The sequence below is a fragment of the Tachysurus vachellii genome, chromosome 17 (assembly GCF_030014155.1).
Source record: "Tachysurus vachellii isolate PV-2020 chromosome 17, HZAU_Pvac_v1, whole genome shotgun sequence".
NCBI lineage: Eukaryota > Metazoa > Chordata > Actinopteri > Siluriformes > Bagridae > Tachysurus > Tachysurus vachellii.
Window position 1 is genome coordinate 11816259 of NC_083476.1, and position 14237 is coordinate 11830495.

Consider the following 14237-nt stretch of genomic DNA (forward strand, 5'->3'; position numbering starts at 1 on the left):
CGTCTACAGAAGTGGGGACAAAGCCTTGTACAAACAGGCAAAATACACAATAAATATGGAGATAAGAGTGGTTTGCAAAACTACTCTGAAAAGCTGAAAAAAACGCTTTCAAATAATGACTCTACACAGTGTGGAAAAGCCTGAAAGCCATCACCAGTTACAAGGGCATATCCGATGGCACTGAGACCAATCAACAAATGTCTGAAGGCCTGAATGAGCTACTACAGGTTTGAAAAGCAAAAGCCTGGTCTGACACCTCACACCTGCTCTGACTATCTTACAACATGGCCATCAACATGCTGCCCCCTACTGTTCCTCAGCCTGTACTCAAGAAATTTGCAGATGACAGTTATTTCATCATTCTCATCCAGGACGGAGACAAGTTGAGTTGAGCAGCTGGCTGTCTGGTGCAGTCACAACAACCTGGAGATGAACATGCTCAAAACTGTGGAGATGATAGTAGACTTCAGGAGAAACCTCCCTGCAATCCCCCAATAACCATCATGGACAGCACTGTGGCTGCAGTGGAGTCATTCATGTTCCTTGGAACCACCATCTCCCAGGACCTGAAGTGGGACATTCAAATTGACTCCATTGTGAAAAAGGCCCAGCAGAGGTTGTACTTCCTACATAAAGTGAAAACGTTCAACCTGCCACAGTCACAGATGACACAGTTTTACTCAGCTGTTATTGAGTCGGTTCTGTGTTCTTCTATAACTGTTTCATTTGGGTCAGAAAGCAAATCAGATTTAAAAAGACTGCTACGGACTGTTAGGACAGCAGAAAGGATCATTGGTGTACACCTGCTCAATCTTCAGGACTTGTACAGCTCTATATATATATATATATATATATATATATATATATATATATAATGTTTGTCTTTATGTATATATGTAATGGGGTAGAAGGTGTAGGACTACAAATCCCAGGAGTCAAGAGAGTATAAAAGGAAGTCAAACTTGGTGACTTCCTTTTTGTGTACCATGTGCTAAGAACTGCTGTTTGGTGTTTTTCAAGACTGTATAATAGCAGATGAAAAGACCAATTGATTAATGAACAGTATAGCAGCCTAGAACTGAATTGTAAAGTGTCCTCATGGGAGTTGTGTTGAGTGGTTCCTCTGAGAATTAAACAGATATATTTAAGAGTACACATGATGCATGATTGTCGTTTACTTTTATTGAAAGCATTGATGGCTTAATGGTTATTTGTTTTCTTGTTTGTTTCATTTATCTTGGACCAACTAATGACTGAGGGGTTTCCTTTACCTTATATATGTGGTGTACTCTGTTAATGTGGGGGAAACAACTTGTTGTGATTTGAGGTTATGATTGATTCACTCTTGCTGTGGAGTGCGGATTGAATGGGTTTTTTTGGTTTGATTTGTAATTTGAGTGTGAACTTATTTGCAGAGCAGCAACTACCATTAGATAGGATTAGGAACCCTGTTGTCTGTAATGGTTACAAGATAGTTCTTTTTCTTTCTTTGGTTGTTTGTCTGATCTTTTTGCCATTTTGGATTCTTTGTGATGCTACTAGTAAATGTTGTAAAATAAACCTTGTCATATTTGCAAAGAAACACACTCTAGTGGCTACCCTTAATTTTAAGGTTCTCATCATCCCCTTGTGGGATGATGGGGTTACATATACATGTCTGTATGTATGTATGTATGTATGTATGTATATATGTCTCTCTGTATATATGTACATACAGTGGTGTGAAAAAGTGTTGGCCCCCTTCCTGATTTTTTTTTTCATGTTTGTCACACTTTAATGTTTTAGATAATCAATCAAATGTACATATTAGTCAAAGATAACACAAGTAAACACAACATGCAGTTTTTAAATGAAGGTTGAAGGAAGGAAAAACAAAATCCAAACCTACATGGCCCTGTGTGAAAAAGGGCTTGCCCTTAAACCTAATAACTGGTTGGGACACCCTTAGCAGCAAGAACTGCAATCAAGTGTTTGCAATAATTTGCAATGAGTTTGTTACAGCACTGTGGGGGAATTTTGGTCCACTCATCTTTGCAGAATTGTTGTAATTCAGCCACATTAGGGGGTTTTTGACCATGAGCGACCTTTCTAAGGTCATTCTACAGCCTCTCAATAGGATTCAGGTCAGGTTTGACTAGGTCATTCCAAAGTCTTTATTTTGTTTTTCATCAGCCATTCAGAGGTGGACTTGCTGGTGTGTTTTGGATCATTGTCCTGCTGCAGAACCCAAGTTAGCTTCAGCTTGAGGTCACAAACAGATGGCCACACATTGTCCTCCAGGATTTTTTGGTAGACAGCAGAATTCATGGTTCCATTTATCACAGCAAGTCTTCCAGGTCCTGAAGCAGCAAAACAGACCCTGACCATCACACTACCACAACCGTATTTTACTGTTGGTATGATGCTCTTTTTCTGAAATGCAGTGTTACTTTTACACCAGATTTAATGGGACACACACCTTTCAAAAAGTGCAACTTCTGTCTTGTCGGTCAACAGAGTATTTCCCCAAAAGTCTTGGGGATCATCAAGATGTTTTCTGGCAAATCTGAGACGAGCCTTTATGTTCTTTTTGCTCATCAGCGGTTTTCGTCTTGGAACTCTATCATGCAGGCCATCTTTGCCCAGTCTCTTATGGTGGAGGCAAACACTTTTTCACACAGGGCCATGTGGGTTTGGATTTTGTTTTCCCTTAATAATAAAAACCTTTATGTAAAAACTGTGTTTACTTGTGTTATTGTTTACTAATATTTAAATTTGTTTGATGATCTGAAACAATAAAGTGTGACAAACGTGCAAAAAAAAATCAGGAAGGGGGCAAACACTTCTTCACACCACTGTATGTATGTATGTATGTATGTACAGTATACATGTATGTATATGTATGTAGTATGTATGTATAGTATACATACATGTGTACATATACATATATATATACTACATACATATATATACATACATACATATATATATATGTATGTATATATATGTATGTATGTGTACCAAGAGCACCTTAAAAACCACAACAAATACCTTATTTATCTGCGCAAACTTGGTGAATAAACCTTATTCTAATTCTGATTCGCCAAAAAGAAGCGAAAAGGGAAGCTGTTTTTTTTTCCACTTCCGGCTAGCAGTTGTGGCTTCACCGCTCTGTATTCTGCAGTAAAGGTTAGTCCTTTATACCGGCGTCCTTTAACCAAACACCGCTGGTTCTGTTTTGCACCTTGCTTGTAATAGCGCTCTGGAATTTAACCGAGTGCAACAAAATAGTTTTCTAATTGATTTTTAGGTAAACAAAACAAATGAATGTTAGAATGTGTGTTTTTGAGTTAGCAGCTTAGCAAAGCTAGTGTGCAGTTCAGTCGGCGGTTGTTGTGTGTAACTGTGTGTGTGTGTGTTTATTTCACCCGCCTCTGCACAGTACAATCAAATCACACCACACTTCTAACATTATATTAAACTAATCAGCACATTCAGGTCAACGTGATTTACATCCTTTTAAATACCATCGAGTTGTTTTATTTTAGGCGTTTAGTTTAAATGTGTTCAATTGGTCAAGGTCAAAACAAAGCGCTGTGGTGTTTTTGTCAGCTGCCTTGAAATAAACAGTGAAACTAAAGTACAAAACTCATTGAGCACTTGTTCATTTTAGTTTCATCCTGGTGTCATTGATAAACAACTCAGAATTATTATTTAAGAATTTTATTACTCGTGTTTTGTGTCCTACACTTACAAAGTTTTCCCAACCCTTCAGGGTTAAATGTAGTCTTTTTTATTTTATTTGAATTTAATTTTCATCATGAAAATAACCTTGTGATTATTTCAATACCACTGCGATTTTAAGGCAATGGAAAAAAATAAAGGCCGTATTCTGTAATTCTTGAAAAAAAAAAAAAAACAACTGAACGACACAGACCTGGAAATAGAAAGAAATCATATGGAAGGGGACAAAAGTTCCTAAAATTTTTCCCAAGAGTTGATTTGAAGAACCTTGAACTGATTGCTGAGTCTCTGGAAACCTGGTTCTGATCTCTGGACATTATACACTGATATCATGACACATCTGAGCGTTCATGTGTGGCCTTGAGGTTGCACTTGTGAGCCATTTATTTATTTATCTATTTATTTATGTTTGTTTTTATTTATTTATTTGTGGTGTTCGGTCTGTTGCTTTATCCAGCCTTTTAGCTTGGCAGCAAACTTTCTCTATGCCTTGTTCAAGGGCATATGGTTATGCAGACACGTCTTCGTGTACATTTTATGAATGTGTGATCCCGTGGTGGTTGTGCTGAGCTGGGGTTGGTGGGAGTGTGCAAGGCATGCTGGGATAGGTCATTGGGGCTGATTTCACTCTGTTCACTCTGTGTTTGTGTGCAGGAGGAGGGTTGAACCGGCTGCCCAGCTCCTCCTCGTGTCTCCGATGGCGTGTGTACTGCGTGTGGTTGCCACCAGCTGCTCCAGCCCTCTCTTCACTCGACTGGCCTCTGTCCGAACCGCAAAAGTACCATGTGTGCGCTTCTTCAGGACTCACCAGGCTTTGGCTCGCTCTGCTAGCCTAGGTAAGAAAAAACCTCTTTAGTTTTTCAACAAGTTGCACAGCTTGTCTAATTTGTGTAATATAAGCTGATTTAGACTCTGTTGCTCAAAGTGTGCGTGAAGTGAATGACTTCTGTTTAAGGAAGTTAAACCTCTTTATGTAACTTAGGTCGTCTAAATCCCTGTGCGCTCTCCTCGGGGTGTGTGTGGTGTGTGTGTTGTCTTCTACTCTCAATCGGCACTAACTATACAACCTTGTGAAGGTCACTATGTCCTGTGTCACTCTGTACTTTTTCTGCTGCTGTTACCTGCTTGCAGTGACGTGGTCTCTGGCACCGAATGAATGAGCAGTCCTGTGCACTTGGACTGCCACTGTGTGTGTCTGCTATTAATGGCTGGTGTTCTTCCAGCAGAGCAGGAATAGTAATGACAGCTGAGAATGGTTATTTCTGGTAACGTGTCATTCTAGTTTGAAGCCAGGGTCACGTGTGAGCTTATGCGTGATGCCAGTGTGTGTGTGAGATTGAGACACATGCGATAGCAACAGTGTGCTTTGCTCTTAGTTTCTGATAATCATTTAAAGACAGTAGGCAGAGCTTTCACTGGAATGATTCCTGCTTCCAAAACAAACACACAAAGCCTCGTTCTGCGGGTCAGGACACAAAACAAGCCGTTATGTATACGTGCAGACGTATGGCGACTGGCAGTGACAAAGCGACCAAAATCTTTCATTTTTAGTGGGAGCGACAGTGTGCATTGGCGAGTAGATGTGGGTGCATCCAGTGATGTGACAAAGTTGGGAAATGTTTATGCAACTTTATGCAAACATGGAGTGACTCAGTGTAAGGAAACTGAAACTTTATCACTATGGCAACTATTAGCAGGAAGAGAGACTGTAGACTTGATCCATTACAGCGACTGGAGACTTGCATAGATAAAATCACTGTATAAAAATGGCATTAGGTGTAATAGGCATCAGAAAGACGCGTAATTAGCTGTATTCAATATAATTTGCATTATGTTTGCATTTCTCTCCTCCATCAAGTGGTTTCAGATGCTCTCTGTTACTGTTAACATAAATAAAAGGACACAGTGATCGCTGGATCGCTGTTGCTCCATGCCATTATCAGACTGGGGTAGAGGGGTGTGATCTAAATTTAGAAGGTGGTGCAGTATGTTCCAATTTGATTTTAGAGTTTGTATTTTATTCTGATGTTTATTCTAGTTTGTAAAGCTGTTTATGTACAGTGTGAGTCGAACTTGAAGATGATTAAACTGAAACTTTGGGAGAAATGTTCAATGCCCCCTTTATGGGAATTTATAATCATACATAAATGTCTAAATGTTAATAATGGAGTTTTCTAAGATAACTTATGTTTATGTCCCTGAAATGAAACAGATGATCCAAAAGTCCCAGAGATCAGAATGAGCTGTTATGGTCGCAGTCACGTGAACATTCAGTCACTAGATTCCAGACCTGTCTTCTCTGATTGTGTGCATGAATGAATTTGGTGTTAAACATGTGCTGGGAAATGCTCTGAGATAGAGAATCTCTGGCAACAGCGACATCTTGTGGTGTGTAGCAAGCTCTGCTGTTCTATTCCAGGTGTGTGGGTCATCCGTGAGCGAGTCTAAGCTGAAATGTGAAATGTTTTGCGTGGGAACTTGAATCATTTTCTTTATTGGAGAGAATGATGAGCCTATGCTCATGCTTTTTCAGTCCTATAAATGCAACCCTTAAAACTTTATAATAGATAGATAGATAGATAGATAGATAGATAGATAGATACAACTTTGTCATTGCATAGTAAAGGTACACAGCAACCAAATGCAGTTTGGGATCTACCAGAAGTGCAAAGAGTAGCAATTGTGCAAATAGACAAGTGCAGATAAATTTGTAGCACATGTACAGCATGTAAAATAGGTGTATGTGTAAACATATGTACAGTGAATAAATATAAAGGCTGTAACCAGTGCGCAGACCCTGTTGTAAAGGAACAAGTAGAAGGTACTAAGGTTATGGCATTAAATAAATGTGCAAGCTGAATAAAGTACACTAAATATTAATAAATAAATATAACATATATATATATATGTACATACATGAATGTGAAATATTAGGCAGAATGTACAGTAAGGTGTGTATAGATAGATAGATAGATAGATAGATAGATAGATAGATACACATAAATAAAATAGTGCAGATGTATGTAAGAGATATGTGTAGAGAATGAGGGGTATAAAAAATACAATATGTACATTGTGTATATATATATATATATATATATATATATATATATATATATATATATATATATATAATTGTACAGAAGTTATATACAGTATTTTTAACAGTGTTCTAACGGTGTAGTGTAGAGTTCAGTGATGGTGGATGGAAAGAAGCTGTCCCTGAACCTGCTGGTACTGCTGCATATGTTCCTGTATCTCCTCCTTGATGGAAGGAGTTTAAAGAGTTTGACTGGGATGTGAAGAGTCCTTGATGATGATGTGAGCTCTGTGCAGACATCTGCTGTGGTGAAGGTGCTCACTGGCAGGTAGTTGGGTGCCAGTGATGCCTTTGCAGGGCTTCACACACAGTGGAGCCTCTGTACCATACAGTGATGGAGTTGGTCAGGATGCCTAATCAATATGTAGAAGTTTTCTTATAGTTTACAATTTCTGTAAAGTGCTTTATAAAAGTGTATATAATTGAAGAGAAATCGAATAATCTTGATGAAATCAAACTTGTCTTTGCTCATGCACCAAATTAGGGCTCAGAGTTCTGACAGGAAAAGTTGTTCACGCTGTTGTTTTTATAGTAAAGATCTCTGGCTGCTATCATGGTGTTTCTCGTACACCAGAAGGAGTTAGGGGTTTCTGTCGTGTCTCACAGCTATCACCACAGGCAGAAGACATAGCGGCAAAATATCAATAGATGTCATTTCATATTCAGGTCACATATTTAACGCTCTATACTAAAATATATGGTTATGAGTTGAACATCAGATGGAAAAATGAAACAGGAAATAGTGCAGGATACATTTACATCATCACTTACAGCAGCAATATGCAGTCACTTTCTCACCAGTCTCTCTCTCTCTCTCTCTCTCTCTCTCTCTCTCTCCCTCCCCCTTTTACAATAACATTTCTGATTTCTCAGTAAAATGATAAATGACAGTCACAAGCTTCTCTGTACTGAAGACTCTCGTCCATTTAAATGTAACTAACAGTTAAAAATGCTTGATTGTTTAAACAGTGTGCTGTGCTGAAGGAGGAATTCTGTCTCTAAAATACAAACTCATTTTCATTTGCAGTTAAAGGACACTCAAAAGCCGGGTATATAACACCCTCACCCCCAGATTTCCTATGGCCTTAAAATGACATGTATTTATCTTCTGATTTATCTCTTACTTATTAAAGTGCTCCAATAAAAGCCAAGATCATGGTGTAATGCAATGAAATGTTTTACTATTGGTACAGATCAGAAAACTTTCAAAGCCCTGTCACTCAACCAGACCACCCTCCCAGTCTACGCCATCTCCACCCAGAGGAGTGACCTGGGGTTTTCTGATCTTTTGTTTATCAGTCAAGTGATCAGCTCAGAGCTTTGGTCTCTTGTGCATAACTCGTCATGTCTCATTGGTGAGTTTAGAGCGAGACGACACCTGCAGCTGTGACTCAAATGAATCCACACAAATTTATTCACTTGTCAATTATTTACTATCTGGGCTCATATCGTCGCTGTCGAGCGGAAACCTCGTATGTCCAAATTTGGTCAATTTCATATTTTTTCATATATCGATGCTATTGGTCAGTCCCCACGTGGGTCTGTTATTTTTACAAGTTATTAACCAATCTAAAGTCTTGAAAATGGCTTGAGCGCAAATCTCATAACTCCATTGGACACTTCAACTGTCCACCTCTTCCTCACTCCGCGGGAGAGATTCGCGGCATATTTCTCCTCAAGAAGAGTCGCAAAGAATCAACACGTCTTCTGAGGTAAATGTCTCCAAAACACTGGGCTCAAAGAACAAAAATCTTGACCCCCGCTAGTTCTGGTGCTCGTCTGAGGACAGGAATTTAGCGCAAGACAATCCACAGCAACGCGGTCTAAACCCTGTGCACTGCAGATAAGGTACGGCGTTTTTTTAATTTCCTGAAAAGTAACGGTTTTGGAGATACGAGGATTCCGTCTGACAGTGACGATATTCATAACATTTCTTAGTGTTAAGAGTTTCTCATGGTGATACAATTCTTAGAAATGTGGGCATTTCCCCTTAGAATTAAAGAGAAGATCTAGTAATGATAAAAGTTGTTCATAAAACATTTTAACCCTTAAAAGAGCTCCTAAGGTCCAAAAGTGTTAGGAGTAAAGAGGAGGACTTTTAAGAGCCTTAAGAGTTTCTATAGCAGAGGAGAAAATGGCTGAAAGGTGAAGAGGGAGAAGAAATGTAACGATAGTGAGCTAATAAAATGCTACAGATTAGATTGTGTAGGGATTATTTTTGTGACCAATCATAAGACATAACATCTCCGACACAGAGCCAAAATGCCATAGCGGCAGAAATGCTATAATTTGGCGCTATGACATTCCTGTGCTGTTTCGGAGACGTTTACATTACATTTATTAGATTTATAACATACAGATGTAAGCATAAATATATGAGCGGTCACAAACATGATCCCTACTCGTTATAGCCTCTAATATCTGAACACAGAGACAAAGTAAAGGTTTATAATAGACCATATATTAAAAGCGTTTTTTTAAAATTAGACATCCAATTCAAAAGAATGCGTCATAGCTTTTAACGAGCTTAAGCTCCGCCTCCTCTCTAAGATAAAAGCTCTTGTACTTTCCTTGCTCAGTTGCTCTGAGGTCGGTCCTGAATAGAAATAGAAATTAGAAATTTTTGAGCTAAATTAGGAGCTCTCTGAGATCATTCTTAGAATCTTTATGAATACGGGCCCAGAAATGTAATATTTAGTATATTGTTGTAAGCATATTTATTTTATTGAATGTTAGATTTACTCTGAACATTACAGTAGGAAAAGAAAAAGGAGGACCGGTGTAGGAAAGGTGAGTCGTACAGCACAACGTCTCTATGCTCGCTGGGCAGAGTGAATAATAGAGGAATAGTGATGCTCTGTTTTATGCTGCAGAATTGGCACTGATCTCGAATTAAATAGCGTCAGAAAAAAAGGGTGGAATATTCACAATTAATAATTTGTTTCATTTCATCCCATCCCTCCATTTTCTACTTATCCCGACCACTTATCTTACACACGGCCTGTCCCAGGGAACAAATCACCAGACACACACACACACACACACACACACACACACACACACACACACACACACACGCGCGCGCGCATACGTCTTTGGACCAGTGGAAACCCGATCAGCTGTTTATGCATCATTACTTTTTAACCTCCTTCTTTAATATATATAGATGTATAATCTATAAAAGCTTATAAAAATCTACAGTAAAAGGATGCATAAATATGCTAATCACTGGTTCTGAATGCCTGGCATAGCCATGGCCAATGCAGGGTGTTTTTATTTATTTTGTTAGTGCTGGAAACCTCAACCCATTTTTCCAAAAGTTATTATATTTGTATATATATATTGATCTCTTTACAGCACATTTAATGTGAATGAATGAGTTGAATCTAAACCACACTAATGCACAAACAAGTGGATTTGTTCCTACTGAATTCTTTCTGTAACACCCCCCCCCCCCCCCAGTAAATAGCAAATAAATATTATTGTATGTTTAATTAATGAGCCTGTGATGTATGAGGATGGAGGTCCAGACTGCAGAAAGCTTCAGAGCTCCTGCTCTAAATGTCTGTAGGAAATGGGGCAGAGCTGCTTTGTGTTCATTGGCCTTTTTTTAGGTGTATTTATATGATGCTGTAGGAAATTTCAATTTAAAACACTGTCAGGCTTTCCTTTATGTCCAGGTTGTGGGTTCTTTTCTTGAGCAATGTGGAAAGGAAGCTGGTTCCTGCGCAGACTTCCTTGCCCTACATGCCTGAATACCCTTACATGCACAAATCACCACCTTCTGCTCCTTTATTAAAGTGGTATCCAGTTCCACAGGTTTGAGGCATAATAACAAAATGAGGCCTCTTCATTTTTTTTGTGTTTCCACAGGGATTCCTTACAAACAGCTGACAGTCGGCGTTCCTAAGGAGATCTTTGAGAATGAGCTCCGGGTGGCAATCTCACCCGCAGGGGTGGATGCTCTCGTCAAGCAGGGCTTCAACGTAGTGGTCGAGTCTGGTGCCGGAGAGTCTGCCAAGTTCCCTGATGAGCTGTACTCCAAAGCCGGAGCCACCGTCAAGGGAGTAAAAGATGTGCTGTCCTCTGACATTGTGGTTAAGGTGAGTGGTTTAAGTGTAGATGTGGGGTAGAATGGCTAGACTCCATAAGCTTGTTCTCAGGCTACTTATGAGTAAAGTACTCCGTAGTGCTATACTCAAGGGACCTTGTTATACAACTTATTTGACCTTTCAGATACAGTGCACAGTGTTGGATGAGCCTCGGCAGACATTATTTCATTGGTCAGAACTTGTCCTATCATATATCCAACAGTGTTTGTTTGATCAAAAATAAGACAGAAATTTAATAAATCGCTAAACCCACTGATGATGAGCCGCGAGAGTCTCAAAGTGCCTAATGTTAATAACATCACATGCTCTGTGGAGGGACTTACACTGTTGGATCAGTTTTTGCCTGCATGGTTTGGCTTCATTATGTTAGCCTGCACCTGCTGGATTGCTTGTTTTGCTCAATATAATTAGCCCCCTATACTTTTCAGCCAATTGGCAAAAAATTTATTTGTCATTTAATTTAAAAGCTGCTTCTAAGTTAACCCCGACAACCCCCATATCCCCCCCTGCCCCATCACAGGTTCGTGCCCCCATGCTGAACCCAGCTCTGGGTGTACATGAGACAGACCTGATGAAGGAAGGTGCCACGCTGGTGAGCTTTATCTACCCGGCTCAGAACACGGAGCTGATGGATCGTTTGTCTAAGCGCAAGGCCACAGTGTTGGCTATGGACCAGGTGCCCCGTGTCACCATCGCTCAAGGTTATGATGCCCTCAGCTCCATGGCCAACATTGCTGGGTGAGTTCTTTAGAGCCGTCTCTGGGCCTCTCTTGCTGCATGGAAAGTTGTGAATAATGGATCGAGCCTCTGAGACATTACTTCATGCCCTGCATCGCTCTAAAGTGTCGGTGCGCTGTTCTGTACCAATTATTGCTGTAACACAAAGCTTTAATCCATCCTGACATTTTGAAGGTTAGTTTTCAAGTCCACTTTCCTTTTAGCTGACACAAATTGTTCTCCCCAAAGTCAAACAGCTGCTTTACCTCAAGTCCACAGACAAACAATAGATCAGAGATCTGGGAAAATGTTGAATCTGGTAACTTTCATTACCACCAGGGCTCGACTAGCTTGCGTGCCTGCGCACATATTCATAAAGATTGTAAGAAAGATTGAGCAGACAATAATCACCATTGTGGTATAAGGAAGTGGAGTTACTGTTACCAACCTGAAGTTAATTTTCTTACAAATAACATCACATCCCCTAGTGTTAGAAAAAAATCGGTGTATTCCTAAAGTCCTCTAAATATACATACGTTTAACTGTTACTATAGAAATGAAAACATCTTAGAATCAGCAAATGAATACATAGGTGTGATTTGTGTGTTCGTGCTGTCGTAGATTTGGCTGAATCCAGTGGTATACAGCAAGCTGTTTATTCTACATAGGTTCATTTCCATCTTCAGAGTTTTTGTGTTCAGTGTAATCTGTTTATTTCGGCAGATATAAAGCCGTGGTCCTGGCAGCGAACAACTTTGGCCGTTTCTTCACCGGACAGATCACAGCTGCAGGAAAAGTTCCCCCTGCTAAAGTAAGACAATCCTGTGCCTCTGGCGTCTTTGTGCATTCTTCTTTACTGGTATTTAATTTCCTGTTATTTTGACTGTAAGGTGCTCATCATTGGAGGGGGCGTAGCCGGACTGGCTGCTGCAGGAACTGCCCGAGCCATGGGTGCCATCGTCAGAGGCTTTGACACAAGGTACTAATGCAAGGGCTGCTGAGTGCATAGTGTATGACTTGTGTTACTCTTGGTTTAGTGCAGCTCAGTGATGTTAGTGTCACATTCGATCAGTCTGAGCAATACGGGAGGAAAGCCAAGGCTTAATTAGCTGCGTCTTTAAGTTAGAGGCCTTAGAGGCTTATGATAAGATAGAAGTCTGTCAGATACAGTGGCTTGGCTGAGCATCATTAAGTAACTTTTGTGGATTTGATCTGGTAGCACAATTGGTAAAGTTCAGTTGTAGGTGAAGAGACAAACTAGCCATTATTATCTAATAACCTGCTCAGATCTATACGGATGCTCTTTAACTGGATCTTTCAAAACACTAGCAAGGGTTAAAGTCATGAATCTTCTAATGGTATCGTTTCCGGTTCCTTGCTTCTACTGCGTTGGCAAACGCACTCGTGTTTTTAATGTGCTGCAGTGCTGTGTCCCTTATGTGAAAAGCTCAATTGCATGATCCTCTAGGGCATAGGTCACTGACAGGCGGACCGCGGTCCGGGTCCGGACCTACAGCCAAAAGAAAAGGTTATGATTTAAAACTTGACAAATCGCTTCTATTTTAACCGGCACAACTTTTGCAGTCTTTACGGTAAAGGTAGTGGAAACGCACAGACCAATCAAATCTGTGCATTCCTGAAGTAAACACTGCGACTCAACAGTGCAAGACAGTTGAGAGAGAATTAAAGTTACACATGAAAGAAAGATAGTGATACACGTAGAAAACAAAGGGAGAGAAGCAGACGAGTGAGACGGAGAAAGGGAGAGAAGCAGACGAGTGAGACGGAGAAAGGGAGAGAAGCAGACGCAGGGCTCTCAAGTTTTGAAGACAGGCAGGCATGACCCCCCCCCCCCCCCAAAAAAAATAAAAAAAAATAATAAAAAAATAAAATAAAATAAAAACAATGGGGGGGTGTTGTTGTGTTTGGTAAGGATCACTGACCACAATTATTTAACCAAGTACAAAGTATTTGTTCAATTTCCATTTATTAATTTGTATGTATGTATGTATGTGTGTGTGTGTGAGTGAGAGAGATTATGACTGGTGGTGTTTATTGTGAGTGTTTGTTGCCTTTTTGGACTCCTTTATTGTTTGTAATGTTGCTCCCATTTAAAACAGTTCGGCTCAAGCCCAGCCATTTTTAGGGTCATGATTGAGGACAATGTCCCGCCCAGAGACAAACTGTTTCTTGTTGAGGTTTTGTTCAAACCGACCATCGAAAATACCCTCTCTAATGAATGTTTTTTTTCAGTGGTTGTTGCGTTAAATCTTACCCAGATAGTGCTATTTTCTGATTGGCTATTGTGTAGCCTTTCTTGATTGGCTCGACTAAGAACTCCAGGCGCTTGGTTCCTGCCCGGTTCCATAGAGACAGCGGTGCGGCTTATTAAATATATGATAAATAGTCAAAAAGTTTTTCTGCGTGAGAAATACAATGACAAAAGTGATTTTGTCTTGTCTCTCTACAAGTGACAAAAGACCCAAATGCGTGACTGTCACGTTAATGCGTGACACTTGACAGCCCTGCAGACGAGTTAAAAGGAGAAAGGGAGAGAACCAGTCGAGTGAAACGGAGACTCATTT

At 40.0% G+C, this 14237-nt stretch overlaps 1 protein-coding gene across 1 annotated transcript in view; it reads left to right on the plus strand.

Annotated features, from left to right (window-relative positions):
- The first annotated feature begins 3077 nt into the window (after positions 1–3077).
- nnt (nicotinamide nucleotide transhydrogenase) overlaps positions 3078–14237 on the plus strand; it is a 39770-nt gene continuing 28610 nt past the window's right edge. Inside the window, exons 1-6 of the mRNA XM_060890489.1 lie at positions 3078–3168; positions 4378–4559; positions 10697–10926; positions 11456–11673; positions 12376–12463; positions 12543–12631. Coding sequence (XP_060746472.1) covers positions 4421–4559; positions 10697–10926; positions 11456–11673; positions 12376–12463; positions 12543–12631 — 764 coding nt within the window. The 5' untranslated portion in view covers positions 3078–3168; positions 4378–4420. The remainder of the gene's footprint in view (positions 3169–4377; positions 4560–10696; positions 10927–11455; positions 11674–12375; positions 12464–12542; positions 12632–14237) is intronic.